The 24,101-nt window shown below is 38.4% G+C and overlaps 2 protein-coding genes across 5 annotated transcripts; both read left to right on the forward strand.

Moving 5' to 3' along the window:
• Positions 1-879: 879 nt before the first annotated feature.
• On the forward strand, positions 880-10,030 carry LOC124117677 (peroxidasin-like). Its single transcript, XM_046479663.2, has 13 exons — positions 880-963; positions 3,497-3,581; positions 3,919-4,046; positions 4,788-4,961; positions 6,414-6,465; positions 6,676-6,794; positions 7,578-7,682; positions 7,858-7,959; positions 8,178-8,338; positions 8,558-9,063; positions 9,241-9,413; positions 9,550-9,670; positions 9,884-10,030. The coding sequence occupies exons 1-13, from the start codon at positions 909-911 to the stop codon at positions 9,942-9,944; spliced, it is 1,842 nt and encodes a 613-aa protein (XP_046335619.2). The 5' UTR covers positions 880-908; the 3' UTR covers positions 9,945-10,030.
• A 2,402-nt stretch (positions 10,031-12,432) lies between these two features.
• LOC124117678 (BTB/POZ domain-containing protein 6-A-like) lies at positions 12,433-24,100 on the forward strand. Of its 4 annotated transcripts, none has more exons than XR_007221634.1 (9): positions 14,414-14,537; positions 15,272-15,327; positions 15,712-15,820; positions 16,128-16,292; positions 20,112-20,205; positions 20,436-20,492; positions 20,656-20,742; positions 21,370-21,642; positions 22,781-24,100. XR_007221634.1 is itself a non-coding variant. In XM_046479666.2 (3 exons), exons 2-3 carry the CDS (start codon positions 21,383-21,385, stop codon positions 23,058-23,060), a joined length of 540 nt encoding a protein of 179 aa, XP_046335622.2. In that variant the 5' UTR covers positions 12,433-12,567; positions 21,370-21,382; the 3' UTR covers positions 23,061-24,100. The 4 variants fall into 4 exon arrangements, 1 of the variants encoding a protein (XP_046335622.2); XR_007221635.1 differs by having other exon boundaries at positions 20,656-20,678; XR_007221636.1 differs by lacking the exons at positions 15,272-15,327; positions 15,712-15,820; positions 16,128-16,292 and having other exon boundaries at positions 14,452-14,537.
• Position 24,101: the final 1 nt, after the last annotated feature.

The following is a 24,101-nucleotide window of genomic DNA, read 5'->3' on the forward strand; positions in this document are numbered from 1 at the left end:
CCCAAATTGAAACAATACGTTAACCCAACAAATATCTCTACGTTAAAGAACTTAGCGTGAAACCAAGAAACAACCAACAAGTGGCATACAATCAACAAATGTATAACAAAAGTCACTAAGTTTACAAATCAATAGAAATTACTGCATAGCAATTGCAACAAATAGAGTGGTAGTAAACAATGGAGTGGTAGTACAACATTCAATGGCAATATATAATATGATGGCAGCGGTCAATATCACATACAAAAATACAGTGGTGATAGCGAAAGTCAGTGAAATTGGTATATATTCACCCAGCGGCGACAGTGGTTAAGCTTCCGAGATGTATAGAAAACAAACTAGTACTCAAATACATATCAAATATGTTGCAAAGCTAACAATAGAGCGTCAGAGCATGTGTGTTGAGGACTTGTAACTTAAGTCGTTGGTGCGGTGAACGTCAAGATCGTCAGGGTGTGGTTACAAACAAACTATAAAACTGTTTTTTCTTTCTCTCGTTCTTTGTTTAACGCCGCACTCAGCAAGGTATAAAACTGCCAATTAGGCTACTCAGCTGTTTATAAATCCCTAATCAGTACATCATATAATACTATATTGCAAGTCAAGGGTAGTATCACCACGATCGAACACAACTATTATTGAAACATGTTGAGTGGCGAGATCTAAATGGCTATTTCCCACACGGGATCCTATGTTGATCGATTCATCTTGGCAATCGACACATACAATCGTCACTCCCTGCTATCACTAGATTTGTTTCTTGCTGTTACCAATACAAATCATCATATCTGATAAAAGTAATGGTGTCTTATCGAGTCTATCTGTATGTTATTGGAATTGTGTGTATATATATAGTGCTAGTCTGATGACTCCATCACATAGACTCTGTCCTTCGTAAAGCTGACAGTATGCAGTCATTCCTTGTGCAAGCTCTGCTGATCGCGCTCTGCGTTATACACGCTGGTGAGTATTAACTATTTCAGAATCTATATTTCTGCAAACTATTGGCTCCAGGACTTGTTCATTATCATCTTGTGGATTGGAGAAACGCTACATGCAATAAGCAACTTATAAAGATTATCTTTTATATTGTACAACACATATATGAATGAAGTTATATAGATATTGGTGTATAATGGAATTGAACCGTTTGTGCAGTTGGTACATGCAGTCATATCTAAAAATATGGTTCATATATTTGAACATTTTAAACTGTTCTTCAAAATCTATCAATAACTTGGTTATATGTGTTTGTTTGTTGTTAAACGCCGCATTAGGCAATATTCCAGCTATATGACAGCGGTCTGTAAATAATCGAGTCCCGACCAGACAATCCAATGGTAGACAACATGAGCATCGATCCACGTAATTTGGATACGATGACATGCATCAACCAAGTCAGCGAGTCTGACCACCCTATCCCGCTAGTCACATCATACGGGATTGCTGGCTGTTGAACGAAATGTGAAATGCTTGACTTCCTCTTTGAAAACTTCAGAGTGAACTTCGGGGATAAGACATTTAGATAAGACGTAAATGTGCCCCCCTCCAGCTCATCTGTGTCCCTATGCATACAATTAGGGAGGAATGCTTGGAATGCCAAAAACTAAAGTAACAAGAGCTTGCTACTAACGTGGCTATATCCCCCGCCCCTGTTGCAGAATTTGTAACATAATTAAATCTAAAAAAAACCTAACTTCTTTTAACCGAGGTGGAACTTGTCATAGAAATTGTAAAAAAGAAGAGTTTTGAACCAAAGTCCATCTCGTTGCCATGGAAACGAAAAAAAAAACAATTCTAAAAATTCTAACTAGCAAAAGGCACCAGTTCAGCATGTACATGACAGACCAGCAAAGTTTGATGAAACATATTAAACGGTTTATGAGTTATGCTCTGGAAACGAACCCTACCCTTACAGAACCTAAGTCCATCTTGTTGCCATGGAAACGTGAAAAATTAAGATTTCTAAAAATTCTAAATAGCAAAAGGCACCAGGTTAGCATGTACATGGCAGATCTGCAAAGTTTCATGAAAAAATATTGAACGGTTTCTAAATTATGCTCCGGAATCGAGACATGACGGACGGACGGACGGACGGACGGACGGAAGGAGCCCGTTTCTATATCCCCCGCCAATTTTGTTGGGCGGGGGATAACAAGGTAATTTGGCAAAGAAGTTTAACTCCTGTTTCGGGTATATTTATGATCTGACATCTTTCAATAATGGCCTGTAGCCAATTCCTTTCCACTGAACTATGGAAGCACGGGTGGCCTAGTTGTCTAAGTCGTCGCGATTCGCTGTGCAGAGTTGCGTCCCTCGGGCATGACAGTAACGTATGAATGTGGGTTCGAATCACGATTCGCCCCGATTATGTTTCTAGGTTTGTCAGCACCATACCTGTGCTCATGGGTTTCACCGAAGTGGTAAACGTCTGAGACCTGCAACACTTCAGGCTTTCCTCCCACATTAAGCTGACGCCCCCGATATCACTGAACTACTGATAAAAGCAGCGTTAAACCCAAATCATTCAATCACTCACTCCACTGAATTACCGACCTGGATTTGAAACAAAAGCCTTTCGAAGGATGACGTCAACTTCCCAAGAGTCAGCTTTTCTGTTATGTCGAACATTGATTCAGCAGCTTCATCCTTTGTGTCGGCATTTCACAACCTCTGAGGTACAATCAAGTTTCTGAAGATTTGACACGACTCAAACGTTATTTGAACAGTTGGTTGGTTGGTTTGTTGTTTAACGCCGCACTCAGCAATATTCCAGCTATATGACGGCGGTCTGTAAATAATCGAGTCTGGACCAGACAATCCAGTGATTAATATCATGAGCATCGATCCACGCAAATGGGATCGATGACATGCATCAACCAAGTCAGCGAGCCTGACCACCCGATCCCGTTAGTCGCCTCTTACGACAAGCATAGTAGCCTTTTATGGCAAGCATGGATTGCTGAAGACCTAGGGTTACAACATTCAAGGCCTAAGTAAAGCTTTCAAAATGTTGTATGGGAGATACGTAGAGGACATTTCCAAATTTGCGCATCAGTGTCCGATGCAATTACTTATTTTGACTTGTGTCTTCATTGACGTGTCTTCATTACAATTGACTTGCCTTTACATGTGCTTGTGACAGGGAGCACCAGTGGGGCAGGATACGCAAACCTTTTCGCGAACATCTGGTGTCATTTCATATTGATTCATAAACATATGCTCATGATATTGTTGAATCGCTTTCTTATTATTATGGAAATGTTTATTGTCGCTTTTATTTCAACTTTGTGTATTTTTTATTCCAAAATACATATTTAGAATAAAGAACTATAACACTTTGAGTAGGTGAAGGTATAATCAGATTTGTACAGATGGTGCATAAATGTGGCCTAAATTTAGAATTTTATTCTCAGAATAATAACAACATGGTATTAACTTTATTATATATTCCCTTATTGGATTACACATCAAATCACGTGAGCCTTCGTTACAGAGTGTGGAGGAAGCAGGACGCCATGTGCCTTCAGTTCGCGATCATCCAAGAGTAAAAGACACATGGAGCCTGTCTACAGAAGCAGGTTTGTCTGATATGAAAAGCCGGACATGTAAATCTAACCAGTAGTGAAGACATCATGTTTCTTAAACCCTTATGTAAATATGTACATGTTCTGCTATAATGCAAATGTACATCCATCTCGGCGCTTAACCACAAGTAAATATTTTCAAAAATATAATATCCACCAAGGGAAATAATTGATTAATCTTGGAGGATTAAATACCTCAACTGTAATAATATCAAGAATGAATTGTCTTCCCGGGACGTCCCCGTTCAATGTGTGATGCTAAGTTAGAGTGTTTATATGTGTGTTCATGAAAGGGATTCAATGTCTTATCACACAAACACGTTTAACTCAGGAGAGCGACCTGCGACTCAAGCGACACCTATCGGACAGCCGATGGCACGTGCAATAACGTGGACAATTCGGAATGGGGAGCTGCTGGTGCTCAACTCACTAGGTGGCTGGAACCTGTCTATGCCGACGGTTTGTTTAGTTTGCCATATTTCTGTAAATAATGTCTGAGGAACGATACCAACTGATTATAAATAACTAAACGTCACAACGCTTAAAACCTGAGTAACTGTAAGATTTATGGATGAACAGCTTCTTTATTACAATTAGGAGCAACGTTTAGGGGTAGGTTCTAACAGTGAGTGAATGAGTTGCGTTTAACGCCGCGTTTAACATTATTCCAGTTATATCGTGGTGTGTCAGCTTAATGTGGATGGAAAGCCCGAAGTGATGCAGGTCTCAGACGTTTACCCCCTCAGTGCAATCCACGAGCACGGGTATGGTGCTGACAAATCTAGAAACATAATCGGGGCGAACCGGGATTCGAACCCACAATCATAGGTTTCTGCTTGCCCAAGGGACGCAACTCTGCACACCTGGGCGTGGGTCACCCGTGCCCTCCGTAGGTTCTAACACGTCATCAAGAAAGTGATGTATAGATTGATTGATATCGGTGTTAAACCTGAATTGAAAAGTCGCTCCTAATTGTGATAAGGAAGTTGTTCATCCATAAATATTATCCTTACTTAGTACTCCAACTTCTTAATGCCTCTCAAAGAAAATATATACCTTTCTAATGAAAACCGTTTTAAATAAGCATTAGTTTACATCCGACAGAGAATATTAGGCAAGTGATATCCTGTAAAAATAGTTTCCAACTGCATGTAACAAAGTGACAAATCAACGAACAAACATCTCTGTTGTATATTACAGCAACTGGAAACCCCAGGGCACTGGCTACAGATGGATCAGACCTGCCTAACCCAAGAAGCATCAGCAACCATGTTCACTTTGAGCTGAGTTTTCTTTCCGTCAGAAACTCCGTCATGCTGATGCAGTGGGGTCAGTTTATTGACCACGACATAACGGGAACGCCGGTGGTTACAGGTAATGATTTGATATTGTTGTACCTCTAGTAAGCATCTTGCAGTTCCATTGGTTAATCCGTACCATGTGACGAAACAATGCATTTCAATGTAAACCCCGAAATGATGTGATTAACATTTTCCTCGAATATTGATTCGTCATATGATCCGTATAGACCTGTCACGTGATGAATATTGACTTGTCTGCTACAAAACATGATGGCGTCTGGTACGAGCATTTTACGGTTGGCAGCTAAGTTACTTTGTAAGTCTGTGATGAGGTCTGACCGCAGACGGGGTCGGGTCCAAAGGTCTGAGTTTTCCCATACTAACCTCGTCAAGAGTAATTATTATCCCCGCCACGGAGTGGAAGGGGGATATAGAACTGAGTGCTGTCCGCCCGTCCTTCCACCCGTCCTTCCGCCCGTCTGTTCGTTCCATCACGTTTGGTTTCCGGAGTAGAACTAAAACATGACCGATTTTTTAACCAAATGTGGAAAACTGTTGCGTTTGGATACTTTGGGATTTTTAAGAAAATTATGTTTCGAGTTTCCCTGGCAACGACTTTGGCTTAGACTAAAAATGGCGGTAGTCCTCGTTTCCGGAGCATATCTCCGTACAATATGTCATCACCAAAGCCTGCACTTAAATGGGTGTTGTTGTAAACTGGTGCCCTTTGATAGTTTGGGATTTAAAAAATAATTATCTTTCGAGTTTCCCTGGAAACGACTTTGAATTAGACTGAAAATTACCAAACTTGGCACAGATATTGAAAACCATATCATATTGCTCCACCAAACTTGGCATATAAATAGGTCTAGTGGTACACTGGTGACTTTTGATAGTGTGGGAGTTTTAACAAACATTTCCGTAGCCAGAGCATAACTCGGAAACCGTTTACACATTACACAAAAACATCTACGCAGGGTTGTTTACTGATCATGCCAGTGCTGTAGCATTCGAGACTCCAGTCTACTTATCAGATCATCAGATGATTGGTGCTGTACTTCTCAGTACACCTCATGGTGACCCCTGCTCTCAATGATCTCTAAGTAAAGTAAGAACTCTCTTACTTCTCTGATTATTGTTCAAGTAATAACATAACTCATTACAAATACAGTTACAGATTCTATCATAAACTGCAAGAGGCAAAACAACACCAGTAATCACCTTTTAGTGCTGCAATTAGGCCCTTTTACGAAAAAGGTTCAGTGAACATAGTTCACATAAGGTAATGTATTGCACACAACCGAACATGTCATATTGGCGGGGGATATGAGTATTTCATGCTTGTTATTTGTATATTGCTTCCATCTTTCGCAATGTTGACGCTTTCCATGTCAGAAATACAGCATATTGTGGCACGATCGCATAATATATTCATTTTCTTTTTTTATATTTATATTTCGAAGGGCATGGATTGTTGTGGATGTCTCTTTATCTTCAAAACATGCATGCATTTTCTTCTTTACAGAAAATGGAAGTGATATTGAATGTTGTGACAGAACCGATTCCGTTCCAAGCGAGTAAGTTTACACTGTTAACTATAAAGAATATTCATTTCTAAAAACGATTTTCATAACAATAAACTACTTTTGATCCCTTACTATACTGTTACTATATCATATGACACAACAATAAAGAAGACAGTCTGATAATAATACACGTGCACCATAACTATATACAGATCACACAAAATATATCGATAATATCCAGTATTGTCTTCCTCTCATCAGCACAGACTCTCCATGTTTCCCAATCAACCTTCCTGATGGTGACTTCTACTTTGGCGATGGTAAATGTATGAACCTTGTGAGATCGGAGGCGGTTTCAGGAACAGGCACAGATTCCTCCAGTAAGGATGAACACTTATATACAAATCCCAATACATATTTCTCCCCTTGGTCCTACCTGAGTAGACTATTCCCCACGAATATGCTTGACGTAAACGTCAAATAATGAGTGTGTGACCTGGTTGATTGTGTTTCAACTTAATTGGTTAACTGACGCAATTTTAAACAGCGACCTGTGATATGGCCTGGAAGTTCGCTCATTCTCCCCAATTACATTTTGAAAAATTTAGCTATTCTACTTTCTTTAAAGATTAAAGTGTCCATTGGATTGCATTTCAGTATCTATTGAAGAGTTAAAAAAAGCTTAAGTTATGTTTTTTAGATAATAATTGAGGGATTGAGTGAGTTAGATTTAAGGGTGCTGCGAAAAGTACTCTAGTTATATCACTGCGTGTTTGCTTAATGTAAGAGGAAGGCCCGAAGTGATGCAGTTCCAAGATGTTTACCACTTTGGTGAAACCCACAAGCACGCTTATGGTGCTGTCAGACCCAGAAACATAATCGGGTAGAACCGGGATTCGAACCCACACATCACATGAAGGTTTCTGGCGTGACCAAGGGACGCAACTCTGCACAATAGCGGCGCCTTTGACGACTGGGCAATTACCCATGATCCCATCCAAAGTATAATCACATTCATGATTCATTCTCATACCTGAAACTGACGAGATTGCATTTCAAGTTATTTACCAAGATAATATTTCGGAGAAGGACACGATGTAACGTCATACTTAAACAACAATAAACTTTCACAGTGAACTTATTCCCGATTTCTCTCCAACCAGATCCACGACAACAGTACAATGAACTGTCCGCCTTCATAGACGGTTCCCACATCTACGGGATTTCAGACTCGGAGACGGCCGAGCTCAGAGACACTGACTCCGGATGTAGGTTGCATGTCCTCCTGATTTCTTCAAGATTTTGTGTGATAATTATCAGTTTGTGAGATGATAACAATTAAACGACAGACCTTGATTTGTTATTCAGTTTATGTTTATTTCAATATTTCAAAGTTGTATGAACTAAAAATGTTTAATAATTAGCCAATCTCTTGTTTTCCAGCCGGATTGTTGAAAGTGGGAACAAACAATCTTCTGCCGGAAGGAGATTCTGACGATTGCTTTCTTGATACTTCTGATTCAAGCAACTACTGTTTCAAAGCAGGTCGTTACAAACAATAATATTTCACAGCAATTTCATTCTTTTAAACTATGCGTGTAAGATGTGTTCACTAGCAACGATGGTGATAAAATGGTTCTTAACATTTTAATGGATATTCATTTTCCCTGTAAATAAGATGAATATAATATATGGTATTTAAGACAAGTCATTATACTTCATATCAAATAAAACAAAACAACTTATTTCCCGTTTTACTGCAGGTGACTCGAGAGTCAATGTCTTCCCTGGACTGAGTGCTCTACACACTCTGTTCATGAGAGAACACAACCGTGTTGCAACAGAACTCAAAGGCTACAACAGTGGTTGGGATGACGAGAAACTCTTCCAAGAAGCAAGACGAATAGTTATTGCTGAATTACAGGTTAGGCTTCAATTCGGTTGAACACAGATGGATACAAATTATCAAAATAGTACACAGTCCCCTCATATATAAAAACTATCTGTGCATCTACGATAACAACTGTTTTTTCCTGTTATTATTAGTAAAGTAATGACATGTTGCAAGTATTATGTAACGGCATTCATATCAAACATATGATGAAGATGAACAGTTCCTGATGTACGTCGTATATATCACCAGGTGATCACATACAACGAGTGGCTGCCTCAAATCCTTAGTGACGACGGGGTTGCAAACTACAGTCTGGAACTGGGCAACTACAACTACAATTCCAGCCTCGACCCAACTCTCAGTAACGTCTTCTCAACCGCAGCTTTCCGATTTGGCCATTCGATGGTGCCAGAAAACCTCACAATAGGAAGCGAAGTCGTGGACACTGGTGACCTTTTCAAGAGAACCAAATACGTCATCAACAGCCTGGACGACGTCATCAGTAGTTTTCTGGGCGCTGCAGGTGAACGTGTTGATGCATGGTATGTTGATGGCATGAGGCAGAGGATGTTTGAGGAGGATTCCGACACGAACGACGGATTTGACATTGTGAGTCTGAACATTCAGCGAGGAAGAGAACACGGTCTCCCTCCTTATAACGCCTGGAGAGAATACTGTGGTCTCGACAAAATCACCTCCTTCACATCTGATAATGATTTCGGATTCATTCAAGGTCGCGATCTTGAGGATATATAGTAAGTGTTTATGTAAATTAGAATTTTAGACTAAATTTTTCTCCACAATCGATAAGCTATGATTCACAATCAATCATCTTCAAGAAATATCTTTTCATATTTGTCCAATATAATTTAACACTTCTATTGTTCCAAAGGTCCAAAATACGTATATAACATGTTACTTGACTCTTTCAGTAACAGTGTGGACGACATTGATCTGTACAGTGGAGGTGTTGCTGAAGTCCCGTTTGATGTAGCAGCGGTGGGAAGAACCTACATCTGTCTGATCGGAGAACAGTTCAAGAAATTGAGGGATGGTGACAGGTTCTGGTTCGAATCTACAGACTCTGTCACTGGTTTTACTTCTGGTAAATACATACACCTCTTTCTTTGGTTGGTGTATTAAGGATATACATTAATTTGTGAACAGGGATTGATGTCAATTTCTTTCTTTCGAATAGTGATGTACATATATCTTTACAATGTTTCTTTGTTTGAATTCAGATCAAATAACGCAGCTGGAAAAAGCGTCATTGGCTCGTATCATCTGTGACAATGCCGACAATGTCAGCACCATCCAGCGGTCAGCCTTCCTTAATACTAACATAGGCACCAATGGATCTGGGTATGCTGAATTATAATGTTGTTTTACAGGTGTAAACGATAGAATTAAACAGTTAATGAAAATGAATTCAATAACCAAATGCTGAGTCCAGTTTATCTTGTGATACAGAGAAACTTAGGAAATGCAAATAATACATTTCCATTAAAAAAGTGCTTGTAGCAAAATGATGGACACACGTAACAGAAGTTTTGAACTGCTTTTCCTCGTTATCAGAAACCCGGAAGTGAGCTGCTCTACCCTGAAGGAAGTGAAGCTACGCAGATGGCAGGAGTAACCATCAACACGTGGCCCTGTCCTTACCACGTTGTGTCAGTACTGTTAATAAAGACATCAACTTGATCACTATGTCTTAGTCATATGTCTCTACACGGATCTTACAATATCCTTAGCAGTATGTGTACCGCAGTCATATAGCTGGAATATTTCTGAGTGCGGCGTTAAACGACAAACAAACAAACAAACAAATAAACAAACATCTATCACTCTGGATGCGTGTCATTTTAGATAGTTTATTTCTAACGAATGCTAATGTTGCTGGCCTTGGGACACATAAAGATGAATACATAAAACAGATGTCAGTTCTGTTACTCACTTTTAATGATCTCTTCTGAAAACTCAATCAGTGGATGATGTGAGGAGCATGTCATGAAAGAGTCACGTACAATCAACCAAGTCACTGAGTCTGACCTCCTGATTACATGTGGTCGCCTGTGGGTGTGTCTGCACCGTCGAAGAAGTTGACGATACATATGTGGGTTAACGCTGGCACAGGGAGACCAGTGTGTACCCTGAGGAAAAGTAAGCCAGAGAGTCATTCGTCCACATAAACTACCTACTGAACTATTGTGCTCATCGACGTGTGACCTGAGAAAAATAGATAATGGCTAGTGGCGACTAACCTTTTTGTAGTAACGTCAAGGGAGGTTGTTCGAGTGGATTTAAGTATTGTCCCAACTGGTGTTTTCATTGGGGCAGATGCTGATATGGTCCGAGATGGCTGATTTATTTTATGATTTAACGGTTGCAGATTTGTGCTCTTTGATTTTGGTGTTGATGGTTGATTCAGGGCACACACTATACCATCTTTCTGACGGCGGCCTGTAAATAACCGAGTTTGGACCAGAAATGAAGTTATTGACACCATGAGCATCGATCTACGCAACTGGGATACGATGATGTGTATTTGCCGACACAACGAACCTGACCACATGATTTTGTTAGATCCCTTGAGTCAAATGCAATAGAAGTGTTTTGGAAACAGGAAGTTACATGATACAAACTCGAAGTACTAATAATTTTGCTTAAAATCGTATGGTTCTCTGGTTTATTATTCTCATGCAGAAATATATATTTCTAATACCTCTTGGGATAGTATTCAATGCAATTTAGGATGTCTTTTTTAAATCGGTTATATTATCTAATGACATTTTCTCTGTTAACGTTAATTTCAGATTAGTCTTGAATATAATTAATTGTTTTATAACCATCATTTGTAATGTATTAATGTACATTTTCTGTAACATATTAAAATGAAAATTATTTTTAATCAATCATAATAAAACCATTTATTCACCGGTGTATTAAGTAAATGATAATATATTGTTGCTCCACTTTGAATTCAGTAACATCATTTTCCGGCAAGATACGATTTCAAACAACAAGTTTTTCACCAATTTACCCCAAACTAACTTATAAAAGCTGAAAGTTCTTCTATTGAGTTTGTGATGCCATTAAATTGATAAAAGAAAACATGGATGGTTCACCAATTTAACTGATTCTCCATTTTAACAAGATAACTGGGTTTCATGTATTTCGGCGATGCAAGACAAAGACAGAGATAATATTAAAATGTTACAATATAAAGATGAACATGCATGAAATCTGCATCATTTTAAACATAAATACCCAAACATATCGTCAATGTGAAATCCTTAGAACAGTGAAACATATACCCTCCTTCGAGTGAAGCGAAGTGTCTTGTTATACCTCATTTCTGCAAGGAATAATAAAATGACATCGTCTTAAGATATGTGTCGAGATAATGAGGTTCGAGTTAACGACTTTCTACTGTATACAACTAATTGTTCACGGCTTCAGTCCAACGCTAGACTTCATTTGCAGTAAATACCCAATAGGAAGAATACATCCCAGCCGGCCCGTGAAGGTCCGGGGTAGAATAGATCTTCAGCAACCCATGCTTGCCGTAAAAGGTCACTATGCTTGTCCTAAAAGGCGATTAACGGGAACGGGTGGTCAGGCTGGCTGACTTGGTTGATGCATGTCATCGATCCCAAATGCGTGGATTGATGTTCATAATATCAATTACTGGATTGTCCGGTCCAGACTCGATTATTTACAGACCGCCGTCATATAGCTGGAATATTGCTGAGTGCGGCGTTAAGCAACAACCAACCAACCAACCAACATCCCAGCCTGTCGTAATAGCCGACTTAAGGGCATCCGAGGCTTTGGGGCGTGACGTGTCATCGTGCCCCGACGCTGTGGATCGTTTTTCATACATTCTGTCAATGGATTCTCTGGCCTGTCATCGATTATACAACTTTACAGGTCGTCGCGATACAGTTGCAATATTGTTGACTTCGGCTCTCCGCCTGATTTACTCACTCCAGTGAAATAAATATGTTATGTGGCTTTATTGAATATATACCACCGACACTTTCTGATTTACATAGCCATGCTGGGTATATGTTCGGAGATATGTGTTGGCCACTGCAACTCTCCATAGCAACAATACAAAACACTGTTGGTGAATATCGGATGTTGATGTGTTATTGATTAGCGTCAGTGTAGGTCGAGATAGTCACGTGACTGAGGTATTGCGCGCGTTCACCAGTGAGGAAGAACACAGACTGTCAGGCGGTGCATTACGTTGTCATGTGAGTCAGAACTGTTTTTATCAGAAAATAACGGAATTAAAATATATTTGTGGATATTGAACATGTGATAATCCTATACCATTTTAACCAAACAATGACAAGACGTTAAACGTTTATGTTATATGTTTGCATCAACTTCCACTTTCGTTTTAGTGAACTATATAAGCAACATTTCAGTCTAAATCAATGTTGTGTGGTGTCCATAAGGAGTAACTATGTATACAGCATTCAGGGTGTTCATGTACATTCATTATAAACCTATTCATTGGGATCTCTATTAAGTAAGAGAGTTCTTTCTATAGGCATTAAAACCTATTGTGAGATTTTACTTTCAAAGTAAAACCTATTAAGAGGTTTTACTTTCAAAGTAAAACCTATTAAGAGATTTTACTTTCAAAGTAAAACCTATTATGAGGTTATATTTTCGTTCTGGAGGTTTTACTTTGAATGTAAAACCTCAAATCCCAGATTTAACCAATTAACTGAAAAAATGACTACAAGTAGCAATTCAAAATTTTAATTCAATTAAAATTGAATGTCATGTGTACAGTGAATGAAGACTGGGTAACAAAATGAAAGTCGTCGTCGCCGCTCACCTTTCCACTTCAGACTCTCTGGTGAAAGGACAGCGAGGTTTCAAAACACGTGCTTTTAAGTGCTTATCAATGCTGCACAATTTGCACGTGAAGTAACTGCTAACCGTTAGGTCACAACTACCTCTATGTAGTAACAGTTGGATTGTTTAAAGTCGTAAATCTTGTGAAGCAAAAGACACCTTTTAAATTTGCGAATTTTCGTTTTGAAAAGTTTAGAAGAATTGGAATATTGCAACACAAACATTTAGAGACCGAAGATTTCACTTTCATTTAAAAGTAAGTATTTTAGTTGTGTTTTGTTGTTGACACATCCAAGTGCTCTTGACCGCCTGGCAAGTCAGCGAATTTCACGTGCAAGTTATGATATCATGTCTTCAAGGAAGCGCTATAATGAAGCGCCTCATTTATAGATGCTCGTTATAACATTTAATCAATTTAGACGGTTTATAAGTATGGATTTTCTCCAATCCTTATAAACCTATTCATTGGGATCGCTATTACGTAAGTGACTTCTTTCTATAGGCATTAAAACCTATTGTGAGGTTTTACTTTCCAGTCAGGTTATATCTCATAAACAGGGACGTTGTAATGTCCCTGGGATTTTATATAAATCCCTTCCCTTCCGTTCAGATTCAACATGTAATGAAATGTAAAATTAAATGACTAATGTTTTCTTTATATTCCCGAGGATCGAACTCGCAACCTTCACTAGGCTACAGAGGTGTTGATAGGCCTCACTGGTTTTTAGAATGTCCTTTTCAGGATCCGTACGCCAGCAACATATATTTTACGCGCTTTTCCTAAGGCTCATGGAAAGTATGTTCGAAACATAAAAATGTTGATAAATGTTGTTTAAAGTTTCTTTTTTCGGTTTATAAGCATGGAAAAACACTTTCCCTCGGTTTTGGTAGACAGAGCATGCCCTGAGGGTCGGGAAAAACCTCGTGAGAGTGTTTTCTCCAATACTTAATTCGTTCGTTCTATGGACGATAGTTTCGGTTTGAAAAGAAAGGTGCAATAATTAAGGGGAAGCAACTCTTTGATAGTGTAGCGTTTCTTAAACTGTCATTAAATTATAAGAAATTAAATAAGAAATTTCTGCCGTAGCAACCACCACCGCCGCTAGGGCGCGCGCGTAACCTATCTCTTGCTTCCGGGTTCAAGCTGACCTTGCAGACCAAGCAATTTCATACGCTCTCCTGTGGGAAAATTCCTACGACCTTGACCTTGGCAAAGGTGACATATCAAAGCTTACATGAATAAATTAACCGTAAATCGCCATTGTTTTTTCAAGTGAGGTCAAGCGAAGATTTGTCAGCGCTGGAAACGGAAATTTGGACATGAATGGACCCTTGACATCCATATACGCAATAGGTAACGGTTGTTTCTTGACTTCTAGACTTCATAGAAATAACTTCCATCGTGATTCCATTAGTATTTAAGCGTAAATATAGCTTAAATTGTCTCCAAGCGATGGTCCTCAATTTTCCAAAGGGAGGTAACTCGGGAGACAATCGCGCTGGTACAATCGCGCGATAGATGTTACATTTCTATTTTTGGTTCGGGGATTTCCTTGAAACTAACATATATTAAGAGTATTACTACTATTAATAAGACTTTTAAATAAATTAATTAATAAAGTCCTGATCTATATATTAATAATTACTATTCAGATCATGACTATTAATATATTCATATCTAGTTGAATTTATTTTAAAATATTTTCAAGAACAAAGTGACTCTAGCTTAAATGTGTTTGATTAAGTAAGATTTCATATAATTTGATTACTTTTCCAACTGGAAAACTGGTACATTATTAAAAGAAGTAAATCATACACTGTAGTTATTGATCAAAAGTAATAACATTTTCAATAAAAATATGTCTAACATAAGCACACCACCTTTTTATTGGATTACATTTCTATTTTCTACCTGAGAATATGAGAAATTATATGTAAGCAATTTAAAAGCAGATTGGGGTAACTTGATTAATTATCAAATGATATAATAAGAAATACAAAATATTAGATATTCAAATTGTTCTTATCTATGGAAATGTGATTTATCTCTTCAATTACATGACATAATTTAAACTTTTCTATTTTAAGGTGGAACTGGAAGACATGCTTTTGCAAGATACGTACTTTAGTTTTGTGATTGGTTGGTGAGTCAGATTGTTAATGCATGCGATATTCACTGTTGATAATAAAACACTTAAGTTAAATTGAAGATGGCTAGGGTGAATATTTGTACTTACAGCATTCATCGTGCTTTTACATCTATTTTATGCACACCTTTGCATAACACAGTAATTATTACCTGTGTTATTGAGTATGTACTGTTTAAGCAAGTGTATTCTAATTTTAATCTTTGCAAAACATCCCCTCATTCTTGTATATAAAAGCATCAAACAGAATTTTTGTATTTTTTAAGTACTCCTTTTTGCAATGTAAATTGTATATGCTTTGGAAATAGGTTTTTTTGCCCCTTTAGTACTAAGGCAAAGATTTTGTTAATTTCACATGATCACTTTGTATATATGTTTCAGTTACCATGAATGAGCCTGACAACAGCCTCACATTTGATAGCCAGCCAATGCCGACTTCGGATGAAGATTCCCAGTACCGATATGGGAGCCAACTTTCACAGATACTCAGGTGATAATTATAAGATTGTATAACTATAAATTCATACTACTCCTAAATAATTTTATATATTATTTGTAAATAATAATAGTCAACTTCTATAGTGCTAAAATCAACACCACCTGCATCATGCTAAAAGCACAGGACATTTTACTACAGCAAAGCTTTGGATCATATTTGTCATACTATATCCGTCTTAACTCTGTCGGGGAGTATTAAAACTATTCTTTGTGAGTATGAATAACAATAAATAATAGTTTCTATGTCATTTTTTTTATAACACTTTGCAACTTTTACATATTATTTTATTCTCTGACAGGCTGTAGACATTGATGCAACTATCCCCCCCCCTCGCAGGCGGTCACCAGTGATGAAGCTTAAGGTCCCTCATCAAAACAAAGCACTAGTTATGAGGCTTCTGTACTATACATCTCTATTTCGGACGAGGAATCCCAGTCAATCATTCTGAAGAAGAGACGTACAAGTAAGTGATTGAAAGAAAGCAATCAGTTGAGTCTCAGACAGTCTGTAGCGGGGACTGTTACACAAATTCAACAGGACTTTTAGCAGGTGACTTGGTGGAAGTCTTCCAAAACGACAAGTCAACCGAGACAATTTCAAGCAGAACCATCTTGACTTTCAGCAACCATTTGTTTGTTAATTAATTATTCAGCCATGACGTATTTGGATCAACTTGGAATTTCCCAAAGTAAATTGATAGATAATACCTCTGAACTTTCCCCAAATTGCGGACAGACAAGTGACAAATGGAGTACTATTTGATTTGTATACTTTGTCAAGGACATTAGGTCTTGAAGTTGGACATTCTCTGCAAAATTGGATTTCAAGGATTTGTGGATTAGATGTTGAATGCATAAATGCACCAGCTGTCATAGCTAAGATTCACAGGGTACTGACATCACTGAAGAATAAGATGGGTCAAAGTAAGTTGGACATTCTTCAAAAGCAATTTGTCATTCCACAGTCTACAAGGACATCTGTTCCATCAACTTTCATCTTGCCTAAGCAACCTGAACAGAAGACACATGCAACAGAATTGGACAAGACCAAGCAACAGCTTAAAGAACGCAGAAAGACTGTACAGAAATTGCAAGATGAAAGGAAACAGATAAAAAGAAAATATGAAAGATTAGTTGAAAAGGAAGCATCCACTAAGGAGAAGAGACTGAAAATTGAAAAGGAATCTGTCCGCTTACAAAAAGATGCTACAACAACTTGAAAAGAGAGTATCCATTTCAAGAGAAAAGGAGACAAGTATATGAAGATGTATTTTGAAAGCAACAGAGCTGTGAAAGGTCTTCGTCAGAAAATTGCTTCTAATGCCAACAAACAAGCAGCAGACAAGGTACAGCTTTTCTTTGATGTCTTCAAAGTTTTTTCACAAGAATCAGCCATTCCACAAAGTAGGTGGAGTCCACAAAAAAAGTTGTTCATTTTTGTACACATGGACTTCTCTTTCTCATCCATGTCTGCCCACCCATCAACAACTTGCGGCAAAATAGTTGCTCTGAATTGTTCTAGAAGCCTGTTGAATGTCTTCTCTGCTGAGGCTCTATCGGACATTGTGTCTCGAATATTTGCTAGAATTCGATAACCCTCATGCATTTCTCCTTCCTTCTCCTTGTTATGGCAGTGGTCGTTGATGTCTTCAAGAATCTCCCTAAAGGTGTCAATTGTAGTCTGACTACTTTTGTTAGCCATTTCTCGGGGACCCAAAATATATGATGTCTGGGATTCATCAGTGACAACATATGTCTCCACTGTCTTTCCATATTTTCTGGTCTCATCTGTGTACAGAGTTGTATCCTTCTTAATCTTCAGGACATCTTGTAACTGCATTTTTGTGCAACTGCACATTTTGCATGGACAATCCTGTTGACTGTTGAGGCAGAAGGTAAAGCATTTGTTGTCTTCCCACAAAGGGTTGCAACCTCTCTAATAACACTGCCTACCTTTTCTGAGGCCACTTTCAAATTAGTCAAGTTTGGCACACACTGTACAGTTACCGGTGTGTAAGAACGGGAATCTTTGTCAAATAGTTCAAGCTCTCCGCTGTCATCTAGTAAGGATCGCAAATAATCAATTGTGATCTGTTGATCTTTCTCTTCTTCTTTCAGTTTGCATAGTTCAGTTACTTGCTCAAGACTTTTGAACATTCATTCCTTCAAGGAAAGACTATTGGATCTGCCAAGTTTCCTGAACTAAAGTTATTCCATAAGAGTGAGAGTGGCACACTACGTGTAATCAGAACTTGTTGCAAGGCCGTTGCAGTGGGTGAAGATGAAAAAAATGGTGTCAGCATGGCATTGAAGACATACTTGAAGAGTGAATCAGGGGAATGCAATCGTTTTGTTCGTTTTTAGCACAATGGCTTCAACCTTGTGTTCTCCTTGGGTCATGCAGTCTATATCCATCATGAAGACATTTCAACATTCTTGACACCGTTCACCTAACAGCAAACAGCCTACTGAAAGCAGTCTCACATGACATCAAAGAAAAGCTGTACCTTGCAGGAGCAAGAGCACTTGGTTTGATTTCCAAATTTGTCTCCGGTCCTTTGTGGAAATTGCTGCAAATGAAAGGCCACATCCTGAGGTGAACAAGCATTATGAAACACTTGTGAAGTTTTTGGACAAAGGTTTCCTTGAAGTGGAAGTCATGACCGAGTTCATGAGAGGTAAAACTACACCATTTGACACGCCACTAGATGAGGATGACAAGGTTTTAACCCTTCTCACAACGGTATCCCCATCTGTGGACCCAATCCTATGCCCAATGTTGCAGGCTCTGTTCAAGACGATCCACAAACTGATCTCTAGAATGGTCACAGATCACCTGCCTGGAGGAACATTCTGGAATCCTGCAGCTGAAGTAGTGGAGGAAACAAAGTCAGCCATGAAACATAACAAACTGCCAGTGTTTGGATTTGGTCAGTTGGACCAACTTCTAAGATACAGGCCAAATTTTTCTCTTCTTACAAATGAAGCTTTTCTCATGTATTCACACAACAGAACTCGTGAATGGTCTGACAATCTTGAAGACAGTGCCCGAAACAAGCTTCTCATGAACTCCAGAAAGGGTGGGGCTAAAATATGGAAAACCTTCAAGACCCGTCTGGATGAAATTGAAGAGAAACGTCTTGCACAGCAGACGAAAAGACAGAAGGATCTTGAAGAAAAGGAGAAGAAGGGTTTGAAAGCCGCAGAAAACTTGACAAATGATGTCTGCTATTATGGTCTATTGCAGAGTGAGGAGCAAGTTAATGAAGGTTTGACAAGACTTTCGGCAAGTGATCAGAGAAAAGCCATAGAATCCCAGCTGAAATTCCGAAAAACAGTCCTCAAACAAAAATACAAGGACCCCAAGGTGTTCACCTTTTCCAAAAAGAATCAAGCTGGAAAGTATGTCAAACATTCCATTCTGGATTTGAGACAGAACCTGATGACTTTGATCAAAGAAACCATGGCCATGGTGACAACAGGGCAGCATCAGGAAGGAATTCCTCTCTTCGTTGGAAAACATGTGGAACACAAATTTGATGATAGAGTCTACAAAGGATTTGTGATTTCTGTATTTCCTGGATTTCCAAAGTGGTTCAATGTATAGTATGAAAATGATGAAGCAGTACATGCCTACTACCTGTGTGAGAACTTTGAGAAGGGGGATTTGAAAATCGTTGTGAAACCCCATAGTCAAAGTGTGGACAGTGGACAATAAGAGAGTAGAACAGCTGGCATTAGATACTTAGTTTTTGTTTCCAGCTGCCTTAGTTTGCGGTAGAGGTAGTTTAAGTTGCCTATATTCAGTTGAAATTGATTTGTTGGTTAGGTTTTAGTTCATTTACAAACCTGTTATGTTTGAATTCAGTATTATTTTCATTTGTTGATCAGTTTGCGTTGAATTTAACAAGTTTGATTTTAATTTCTTATTTAATGAAAATAACTTATTAACAATATTTGTTCACATTGTTTATTTACTAATATGTTTGCGTGTAATCTACTAACATTGACTAATATGTTGTTTGTTATATACAGCATGAATAAAATATAATAATTGAACACACCAAAATGTATTTGGTAGGTCTGAATATTTGTTGCATTAACTGATGATAATTATGTATGAAACTTCCTAATGACAAAAGATTTCTAAAGTTTGAATAGTGCAGGTTAAAACTTTGTTATATTGTTGAAGTATCAATTTAAGATTTCTGATGCATCCTAGTAAAAAATATAATTAATTTTGGTTACGTATTAAAATGTTTGTTTATTTGTATTGTTTTCAGTTACTGTTGGCCCTTTTTTGTGTGACTGAGGATACTCCCCCATACACGTCCATGAGGGTAGTGCCTTATGTGGTCAGATGTGTTTGTAACTAATGTAAGTATATAATTATGTTTATTTGTTTCTTCAAATTATTTCAGTTTAATAAATAATAAGGGCACCATATGAATTTCCTCAAGCTACAATGAATATTATTCTAAAGCATTATTTTAAAAACAATTTTGATGCAGTAATATGTATCATCATGATATATAAACAAGTTTGTTTTATGTATTTTTAAAACTATTTACAAATGCTTATTTGAAGTTTATTTGTATTGTTTTCAGTTTTCTTGCATATGAGGATATTCCCCAGATCAGTCCAAACCAGTAGTGCTTCATTTGGTAAGACGTAGTTATTAGTATATTATTATATTTATTATTTCTTAAAATACATTTATGTAAATAATGATAATAGCTTTAGGATATGAATTTCGAGATATATATGAAATATTATACTAAAATATTGCAAAAATAATTCTTATTTCTACTTTTTGCTCTCTTTCAGGCTTGTCCTTCCTTCAAACGGCTGTGGGTACCCCTGTTGAGAGCTGTCTTGAGACTGAATTTTCTTCTCATCTCAATTTTTGTCATTGTATGTTGTAAATAAATGCCTAAGGATTAATATTATATACGGATTTTGTGTCTTGTGTGTAAAATATATTTCATGTGTCATTGGGATACTTTTTGTTCAGCATCGAAAATTGGGTCCGTTTTTGGTCTTCTGAGATCTCATCTTACAACATGGCCAAATGCATTAAAACTGAAAATACACATAAAACAATTGTGGTTATTCATTCAGGACACATCAAAGATGATATAAAAAATGTTAGAAAAAAGTAAATATACAAACAAAAAATCAGTGGTGGTTGCTGAGTGCGAACTTGAAAAAGTTAGTGTCAAGGTGGTTTTTCAAGTTCGAGACTTGGTAGTAATGAAGTATGTGTTTGCGTGTTCTAACTCATAGACAGAATTTAGTAATACTATATTATTATGACACCTTATTACAGGATTTATGAAATAATTTAAAATTAATAAGTAACCCATTCCAGTTTAACTAAGCTGATCCAAATTATTTTTTAAGAAAGCATGGCCAGGCTGTAGTAAGCCATTGAAGACGAAATGTCGATGTTTTTCTCTGGATAACTTTACTCACATCAACAGTGGTGTCTTTACTTTTGAAGGCAGAATTCCTTAATATTGGCTTGTATTCTCATTTTAGCCGACAGACAGACATGGCAGCAGGATCTGGATTCGTGGATAACTGGCAGAGCGGGAGGTCCGTGGTTGAGTGTAACCACCACATGCTGACCTCGGAACACAACTCTGACGTCACCTTCCGGGTTGGCAAAGGTGAAAAGCCCATCCGGGCACATCGCTATGTGCTCACCAGCCGAAGCTGTGTCTTTGATGCAATGCTGTGTGGCCCCCTGGCGGAGAAAGATGACATCAAGATACCTGACGTCGAGGCAGGCATATTCTCAGAGATGTTGGTGTGAGTATTACCATAAATATATTGAATTAGGTGTCCATGGTACTACCGCTACTTGACACGTACACCAGAACCGGAAATAATTGAAGAGGCGTTTTGAGATAAATATGTCAAATAGATTCTTTTAGCGATTATTTCTGCTGCATGAATAATTTTAAGGATTTGTTTTTAAATGTTGGGGGTAAATTTCTCAAAGGATAATTTTTAAGTTCTTATAATTACAAAGTTAATCACCATTTTGTCGATTATAACAACAACATAAGTTGGATATAAGTGTTTGTGTCGGGTACAACAGGTTACCATATTGATTTGGAGATCGGTAAGAAATGTAAATGTCTAAAAATATACATACCTCATATGATACCGGTCGATAACGAGGTCGTTTATTGTGACAAATTGCGGTCACGTGGCAGGATACGTGTCTGTGAGTGCTGTCACGCTAGCGTTACCCAATCAGAAAGTAGCTTTCTCTAGCCTTACGGCACAAGTTTTAAAATGGCGACCATCATTCCAGACTTTGCTTAGGATACTATTTTGACAAACTTTGAAAACTGAAGAAAAATCTGGAATGTCTTAGAGATGGCTGAGATTGTATGCAGATTTTCTCATGGGCTATGCAACATTTTCCAGCTTCTGTTTCAAATGTTTCTTCCACTGAAGCGAGAGATTGACGGGATCTAGTATTCGGAATCTGTCGGACAGCCTGTCAGAAAGCCAAGTGTTTATCTTTCGAGGCTGCATGTTTTGGAGATACACTTTTACACTTTTTCGTTTTTGTGATTTCGCAATAGACACTTGGATTGGTCGGATAAAATATCGTTCTTACGTCACCTGTAATGGGACGTCCTCAGATATATGTAGAGATAGCGAGCATTTACATCTAGTTTTAATGGGAATTTCCGGTTAAATGGAAAGTCGAACGATTTGCGACAGTCGCCAAAACATATGTAAGTTTAGGAAAGTATTTAGATGGCTGCAATTGCTCAAATGTGCACTATATTGGCAACACCATAGCCATGGTATATTATAATATATTTAGAATAAACGTAACATGTTTCCCAAACAAAATGTTCTGGCCATTCCATCATCTGTCCTATCAAAGTCTAAAGAATAACCTACACATGTAGTTTGTTTCATTCAGGTACTTGTACACAGATGACGCGACTGTCACACCTGGGAATGTCACTGGATTGCTGCTCCTGGCCACGAAGTACACCGTGGGGGGTCCCTTAAACTTACAGACTAGTTACCCCCTTCCCCCAAACTTACAGACTGGTTACCCCCTTCCCCCAAACATACAGACTAGTTACCCCCTTCCTGAAAACTTACAGACTGGTTACCCCCTTCCCCCAAACTTACAGACTGGTTACCCCCTTCCCCCAAACGTACAGACTAGATACCCCCTTCCCCCAAACTTATAGACTAGTTACCCCCTTCCCCCAAACTTTCAGACTGGTTACCCCCTTCCCCAAAACTTACAGAATAGTTACCGCCTTCCTGAAAACTTACAGACATGTTACCCCCTTCCAATAAACTTACAGACTAGTTGCCCCCTTCCCACAAACTCACAGACTGGTAACCCCCTTCCCCAAACTTACAGACATGTTACCCCCTTCCCATAAACTTACAGACATGTTACCCCCTTCCCATAAACTTACAGACTGGTTACCCCCTTCCCTTAAACTTACAGACTAGTTACCCCCTTCCCATAAACTTACAGACTGGTAACCCCCTTCCCCCAAACTTACAGACTGGTTACCTCATTCCCGAAAACTTACAGACTGGTTACCCCCTTCCCCCAAACTTACAGACTGGTTACCCCCTTCCCCCAAACGTACAGACATGTTACCCCCTTCCCTCAAACTTACAGACATGTTACCCCCTTCCCCCAAACTTACAGACATGTTACCCCCTTCCCCCAAACTTACAGACATGTTACCCCCTTCCATCTAACATACACACAAGTCCCCCCTCCCCCCAAACTTAAGGAAATACGGTTTCTATTCGACACGACCTGGCCACAAACTTAGTTATCATACAGTTCTAAGATTCACTAAATCAACTCTCATAATATATTATCACATAACTCAACCTGAACGAGACTTTTTTAATGAGCTGTTATTGAATCGTTCAGAGAAGAATTGCTTGTGTGCGTGCGTACTTGCATGCGTGCATGCATTCGTATATTCCAGAAACAATGGATGCGACATTTGACTCGTGTGAAATTCATAACACTTCACGCCAGAACTGCTTTGTCCGCCTCAACGACACAGGATGGCAAAGTAAGGCAAGAAAATACTGATTATGTGAAAATGTCAACCACTGGCGTAAATATCAACTTTGTCAAGAAACCACATGAGAAAAGCACGTTATTCGACAAGAAAAGACAAGACAAATATCCTCTTTGCATGCTTTCGTATCTTTATGTAGTTGCTAAAAAGAAATAAACAACTATCTTGTGC

Source organism: Haliotis rufescens, unplaced genomic scaffold (assembly GCF_023055435.1).
Source record: "Haliotis rufescens isolate VD_foot unplaced genomic scaffold, xgHalRufe1.0.p SCAF_16, whole genome shotgun sequence".
Lineage (NCBI taxonomy): Eukaryota > Metazoa > Mollusca > Gastropoda > Lepetellida > Haliotidae > Haliotis > Haliotis rufescens.